Genomic DNA, 7,774 nt, shown 5'->3' with positions numbered 1-7,774 from the left:
TATACATATTTTTTTTTTGCCTTTGCTACAAGCTAATATAAAAAGTTTTTCATATTTTATTTGATTTCACTTGTTTATTTTCATGTTTATTTTATTTAAAGTAGAGAAAATGTTTTTTATGGTTTTAATTTAGTTTCAGTTTTAGTTAACTATAATAATCCTGGAACAAAGTAAGCTAGAGGAAATAAAAAATAATGTAAATAAAAATAATTGGTCATCAAATAAACAAATAATTCTAAATATATTCCTACACCGAATCAGTGAGACGTGTCAGCAGCATTTGACTACACTTTATTTTAAGGAGTCCTTGTTACAGTGTAATTATACATTTAAGTTTGGAGTAATATAAATTAACTACACATACTTACTATAGCTTTTTGGATTAAGGCTTGGTTTACCATTTACTATTACTAATTACTGGTTTCCTAATTTACTATTACTACTATAGTAAGCATATTTAACATGCGTAACAAGGACACAAAGAAAAACAATGTGTTACCCAGCATTCTTCACAGGATTACTTGTACTTGCAATGGCAGGACTGTACCCAAAAATAGTACTACACACTTTTAAACTTGCTGCGGAGTGCTGATGCATCCATACCATTATTCTCTAGGACCTCTGGAAGAGATTCGGCTGCTAGTGAGGTCTCCGGGACGGGCACAGGCACTGCTTCAGGGGCTGGTGTGGACGCTGGCTCTGCGATGGGTGCAGGCGCTGGTTCAGGGGTTGGTACAGAAACTGGTTCTGGGGTGGGTTCAGATGCTGGTTCAGGGATGGGCACCTCGGGGACAGGTTCAGGTACTGGTTCTGGTTCTGGGACAGACTCCTTCACTGGTTCAGGCACTGGCTCTTCCACTGGTGCGGCCACTGGTTCTGGTGACGAGGCGGGTACTTGCTCAGGCTCTGGCTCGGGTTCTTCCACAGGTGCAGATGCTGTGACATCTTTGTGTACAGGCTCAGGCTCCGGAGCTGCCTGTAGAGACAACGAAGGTGGAGACAAAAGAATAACAGTCATTTAAGCTAATTTAAATGCAGCTGATAATGCTGTAAATCTAAGATGTGTTGAATACAGGTTAATAGGGACATTGAGGTGGCCCGGGGGGGGGGGGGGGAACACAGGACAAAACAAATACCACAACACAACACAAAACAAAACCTAAAACAAAACAAATCAAAATCCAGAACAAACCAAGGGCTAGAACAAACCCCAAAACCCAGAACAAAACAAACCCCAAAACAAAACAAATAAAAACTCAGAACAAACCCAGGCCCAAAACAAAAGCCCAAACCCTTAACAAAACCCGAAACAAATCCCAGGACAAAACAAAACCCAGAACAATCCAAGGCCCAGAATAAAAAACAAAACAAAACCTTGAACAAAACTCAAAATCCAGAACAAACCCAGGCCCAAAACAAAAGCCCAAACCCTGGTTGTTGGTATGAATCCGTAGAGTGTGGAGTGCATGAGAGTTTTCCTAATTTCTAGTGGTGTCGTACCACAGTGATTAATTCAACCCGAACCACATTAGTAACTACAGTACAGTGACTTTAATGAAAGCTAGGGTTGCAAAATGAGGAAAATTTCTGGATTTTCTGGAAATTTTCCACCTCTTTGCAACCCTCATGACAACACATTGGTCCCCCCACCTAATGAAGCAGTAGTTCACTCACAAGCTACGCAAAACCGCGTTCATAATCGCAGATCGATTTAATCGAGCGAGTATAAAATTGATGAAATTGTTCTGCGATTATGAAAGCAGTTTGCGTAGCTTGTTAATGAACTACATCTCTGTGTAGTAAATGCTGGTCCATCTGAGCCCGCTTCTGTATATCATCAAGCCTTTACCCAGTGAGTTTGAGGTGTTTATAACGTGTATTTGAAAAAGCAACTTGCGTCAAACGTTCAAATCTTCTGTTTCCTGGAACGATGTCCATTACCTTACTTCAGATGGAGACTTACTACCGATCACAGACCTGTGCTTCATTGAAAGATATGCATGACAAATCGCAGCTTTTGCCTACTCGTGATTGCGATTTCATTTTGATTAATCGTGCAGCCCTACTTTACATCACTCTACCCGATGCTTGGCATTACACTTGGTAATGTGAGCAGCTGCTCAGCCATAGAAACCCATTCCATGACGCTCTTGATGCACAGTTTTGCGCTGATATCAATGCCAGTGGAAGTTTGTAACTCTTCAGCTATGGACTTTACATCATTGGTCTCAAACTTAATTCCTGGAGGGCCACAGCTCTGTACAATTTAGCTTCAACCAGCTCCAAATCACACCCGCTTGGAAGTTTATAGAGATCCTAAAGACCTTGATTAGCTGGATCAGGTGTGTTTTATTAGGGTTGGAGCAAACCTGTGCAGAGCTGTGGCCCTCCAGGAATTGAGTTTGAGACCATTGCTTTACATGGTCTTTTGTTTTGGACTGAGTTGCTGCTGTTCTGAAACACTTTCACTTTCCAATACCACTTACGGTTGACACACACTATTGACAATACTTTTCTCAATATAGTGTATATTACAAAAATGTTTCACTTTTGCCTTTTTTTTTTCTTTTACAGATGGCGGGAAACTATTATGTTGTAATTTAGAGCATAAATTCTGACACTATAGATAACAGAATTCGATTTCACAATTGTGCCATTTTATAACACATTTAAAGCTAGAGCTATCTATTTGACTACATGAAATCAACACTTCAATGTTTCTTAATCCAAAAAAAAGTCACCTAATGTCTTGCAGCTCTCTGTCCCCAGACATAAACACATCAAAGGCGGTGAGGGAATTAGGGCAGCTTGAGACGGATTCTTCCTTGCGGTGATGACTGCCAACAGTCCATTAGCCCCTGATGCTCTTAGAAAGCATGAACAACCTGTGAGGATGTTAGGCGGTACACAATGCCATCTCAGGCTTATCTGTCATCTCAGATCCTCTCTCAGTGGATGATGGGAAATCTATATTTGATGCCACCACATATGGGGGTCAGGGTGAGAATCCATGTGACGCAAAATTTGACATATCACCCAAGACAAACAGAACCCAAGAGGACTTACAGAGGCTTTATGCATTTTACTTGTCCCTAGAGTCACATATACAGATGCATCTCAATAAATTAGAATGTTGTGGAAAAGTTCATAAACTGTTAAAGTAAACTGTCAAAAATATATTAAATACATAGTTCTGACAGACACAGCAACATAAATTGTGCCTTGTTTGATTGATGTGCAGGACACTTTTCAAAAGTATTTTTTCCCCTGTAAATATCAGTTATTCATGTAAAGACCTTATTTACAGGTTCCTCACTTCCTTATTTCCATATTTCCACCAAAGAAATAATAAAGATGTAGGCCTATTATAATAATTTTGAATGGTTTAACATCTTATTTGAGGCAGTGGGCCAAAGCATCTCGACTGGAATAAGCTCTCATTGTTTCACTCATTTACGGAAAGCGGTTACACTGAATTAATTCACCACATACCCTTCAGCTCTGCCTTGAATTCTTACAAAAAGGCCATTGTGTCATAAGGCCAAAGTCGTCATGCACAGTCAGTGTCTGCCTACTAGCATAACTATACTGCACTGCACCATTGTTTAGTTAAGAGACATCACCACTTGTGACTGAAAGGGCTTGTGACTGTAGATGCGTTTCTAAACCTTAATGACTACTGCCTTCGAAAGGCTGTGACACCAAACCAACATCAAAGAACTAGCGGCGACAAAAGCCGACTGTGTTGTCACCTCGCATTGCCTGCGTCTGGGCCAAAAAGTTGTGTTTGAACACACCGCAAAGACTACAGCCAACCAACACATCCATTCTGTAGAGCCCTGCACGGGCCTCAAATTTAGGCCCTAGCCCGGCCCCGGCCCGAGACGCTCAGGCCCTAGCCCGGCCCGTGTCCGACAGCTTATCAGAATTACCGACCCGAGCGCGTCTTTTTTCCCCCCTTCTCCCAAAACAGCTTATAATATTGTTTCAGCTATTAAAGTAGTATGTAATAGCAAAGTGATTATATTTTGTTTCGTTTTTTTATGAAGTTAACTTAAAAAAACGTTTGGAGCATTTTTTGTTCGTTAAATAATTTTTTTTTTTTTTAAGTAACGACCAAGTGGCCAGCGGCAGACAGTGAGCCCATGTTGGATCAATTTAGCCCAGTGATGGGCAAACTTCGCCCTTTCAGGCCACTTTCCTGCAGAGATTTGATCCAACCCTGATAAAACTCACCTGCCTGTAGCCTTCTAGTAGTCTTGAAAACAATGATTAGCTGGTTCAGGTGTGTTTGATTAGGGTTGGAGCTAAACTCTGAAGGAAAGTGGCCTGAAAGGGCCAAGTTTGCCCACCCCTGATTCATTCTTCTCAAATCATCAGGACTGGCCTCAAAAAAAATCTATAGATATAAAACGGTTCAAGCATATAACAATGTTTAAACGTTAAACCTAGATAAATGTGCGCTATAGCCAATAGCTTGTGCGGAGAGTGGGAGCTAAGCGCGATCACTTGCATTTTTTTCAGTGGATACGCCGTCATTTTTACTCATAAAGGTAAGTGTAATACATCATTCGTAGCTGTAAAGGGTCTACTTTTATGTGTGTGCACTCACAATATCAACAAAACGTTGTGCTTTTATAAAATAAAGAAAACAAACATGCGCTTTCTGCCGTCTCGTCTTGAACAGGAGTGCTTCACAAAAATGAACCAAAACTCAGCGAATACATGTCTCACAGACATGATAAATGTATCTATAGAAAGCTTTAAATTACTACTCAACTAAATAAAACAAAAACTTTCATTATAATTAGGGCTGCACGATAAAATCGCATGCGATATTTAGCGCATCTTGTCAGAAAGCTGGTTCTGTAATCAGCGGTAAATCTCCATCACGTGCGGGCTTTCACATTGAGCAGCATTAACTACACAGAGCCGTTGTTCACTGACGAGCTGCGCAAAAAAATCGCGTGAATATGAACGTTTTTTTGCGCAGCTCGTCAGTGAACAACGGCTCTGTGTAGTTAATGCTGCTCAATGTGAAAGCCCGCACGTGATGGAGATTTACCGCTGATTACAGAACCGGCTTTCTGACAAGATGCGCGTTATATATCGCATGCGATTTATCGTGCAGCCCTAATTATAATCATAATCCGTAAAGATGCACTTCTCTCTAAAGGCGCGTCTGAGGAGATGGCGAATCAGGATCGGCAAATTCATCCTTGCGACACAGACTCAGAAAACACTAGTTTATTATTAAATAACTATATTATCTCCTTACTCTTTCCCCCGTCACATTCATGGTAATTACTTTTGCCGGTGCTTTGCGGCAAGCTTTAGCCTATTGCTTGCATTTGAATGCAGAACTGTTCAGCTGCACTGACGGCACGCACCATACATACTGCTGCTGCGGGACACTAAACACCGTCGAGCCGCTCTTGACAGTCGCGGTAGCACGGTCTCGTGTTGTTTTCATCACTAATTGATGGATGTCTAAAATAAAAAAAAAATAAGGAGAAGCCTAAAACAGGCCCGAGGCCCGGCCTGTGTCTGAACTATGACGTGAAAATCGGCCCGAAGCCCGGCCCGAGGGGCGTAAAAAAAGTTTGAAATGCAGGGCTCAACCATTCTGTGCCTATACATGAGAGGAAATAACTGGCCAAGTCACATGATTAAAAAAAAACAATACAAGGCTTTCTAACAAGATATGGTTTCAAAACTGTTTGAATTCCAATAGTTCATGGCTAGAGAGTGGTGATCTGGTCACGTCATGAACCAGAGTTTAACACATGGTTTTAACTGGGTCAGCTTTATCATGTAGGTTCAGTTAATTAATTTTAATAAACATGCATGTATAACAAAATAGGACAGTGAAAGTTAATTGTTTTTAACCTTACATTTTTTGGTATTTAATGATGTTTAGAATATGCTTTCATGAAAACATTTGTAATTGGTTAGTAAAAGGTGTTTTTACTCATGCTTGGGCCAAGTTCATATTGCATTTACACCGTCTTGAGTGGTTTAAGGTGTTTGAAGCATTCAAAACGGTGAATCATTTTGGGAAGCCACTGGTTCAATTGATTCAAAGTTTGGAAAAGCTTTTCTACCATAACTACTGGTTTGTAAAATGTGTCTTTATTCATGTTTGGGTTGAGTTCATATTGCATTTACAAAGTTTTGACCAGTGTGTGAAATTTTAAAGTGCCCCTATTATGGGATATGAAAGGTTTATATCTTGGTTTTGGGAGTCCCCAACAACAGGTTGACATGCATGCAAGGTCAAAAAACACTTTCATTGTCTTATAATATGCATTTATTTTTACCTTAATCTGCGGTGATTGGTCCGATTGGTCTCATTTTCATTTCATCATGAGCCTGTAACGCCTGATAAAGCAGCGTTTGTGTGCGCAGTGCTGCTTCGTGTACAGCGTTTAGCGTTACCGAGGAAACCGCTATTTTACTGCTCCAAAAGCAGCACCTAGTGGCAAAGAATGAATTTGCATTTTCATTCAGACCAACCCGACAAGACCAACAAGTGGGCGGGCAAAATGCTGTTTCATGTTGAGGTCAACATGAAATGGCATGGGATTCGTTTTAAAAACGACTAATTTCAATGATTCAGAGTCAACTCTTTCTTTTGAGAGACAATTTTATACACGGTGCACTTTCAGATTTAAAACTTTGCAGGACGTTTTCATTCACTTGGAGCTGTGTTACACAGTGCATGAAAGGTAATTTTCAAAAATCCATAATAGGGGCACTTTAAGGGCTTCAAAACTGAATCATTTTTTGCAAAACAGTTGGTTGAGTTGATTCAGAGCTTCCAAAAATGTTGTATTATCTATACTCTTTGGTTCTCTTTAAAATGAAAAAAAAGTGCATTTACAATCAACATTTCTACTTGGATTCTTTTTTTTTTTTTTTACTGAACTCATCATAATGCATCATGGGATTGTACTCCCTGCAAACGATACACAACGTTCATTATTATATTGCCAGTCTTCTGGAACATGATGGAAGCATGAATATGATGCTTACAATGCGGTCTAAGGAAGGCAGCTCATTGATTTGGAACAAATTTTGAACTGGAATTGACCACTTTTAGCTTTAGATTTTGCTTCCTCTCAGTTGGAAGATTATATGGAAACTTGGCTGCATTTCATATGAATATTAAATGTGAATAGAGCCAAATCTAACACTCAAAACCTACTCTAGACTGTACACCTCAAACTAAACTGCCCATTTATGAAAAAAAAAAATGATTTAAAATGTGTGCTAATAAAACCTTTAAAATGCCCTTTATTTTTCCAGAAATTCTTCAAGCAAATGTTCATGTATTCAGTTCACTGAGGATATAAAACATTACCGTCCCAATACAACCGGTCACAGTCTCAGGATACTAATTTCAGTTAAACTCACACCTAGAGGAAATCAATCATGTCCATGTTTGCACAGATCACTGAAAAAGGAAGCCAACAGTAACAGGCCGAAATTCCAAACAGGCAAAGTCAGAGGAAAGCCTGACCAATCAGCAGGCAGACGGACGGATTCCACAGCAGACTGCTGTTAGGAGCCTGACTGGTGTGGAGACAGAAACAAAGTGCCGAGGAATGTTCTTGAGTGCTCGCCCGGTTTCAGATGCTCATGGTCCGCATATTCAACGCTGACGGCTTCGGTTTTAAATTAACCCTGCAGTTCAGCCATTCATTCACATGTTATGTTCGGAGGACTTTTTTTTTTTTTTTTTTTTTGGAGTAAAATTTTTTTTGGCGGCCCC

The 7,774-nt window shown here is 40.1% G+C and overlaps 1 protein-coding gene across 4 annotated transcripts in view; it reads right to left on the bottom strand.

The window, feature by feature from the left end:
• The window catches only part of si:ch73-366l1.5 (FILIA-N KH-like domain-containing protein), a 28,083-nt gene that overhangs the window by 12,632 nt on the left and 7,677 nt on the right, over positions 1-7,774 (bottom strand). For all 4 annotated transcript variants that reach the window (XM_016229511.1, XM_016229514.1, XM_016229513.1 and 1 more), the window contains exon 2: positions 604-976. In XM_016229511.1, coding sequence (XP_016084997.1) covers positions 604-976 — 373 coding nt within the window. The remainder of the gene's footprint in view (positions 1-603; positions 977-7,774) is intronic.

This window comes from Sinocyclocheilus grahami, unplaced genomic scaffold, assembly GCF_001515645.1.
Source record: "Sinocyclocheilus grahami isolate Dianchi unplaced genomic scaffold, SAMN03320097.WGS_v1.1 scaffold353.1, whole genome shotgun sequence".
NCBI classification, from domain to species: domain Eukaryota; kingdom Metazoa; phylum Chordata; class Actinopteri; order Cypriniformes; family Cyprinidae; genus Sinocyclocheilus; species Sinocyclocheilus grahami.
The sequence above is the reverse complement of the archived record's forward strand: the minus strand, read 5'-3'. Positions and strand labels throughout refer to the sequence as shown.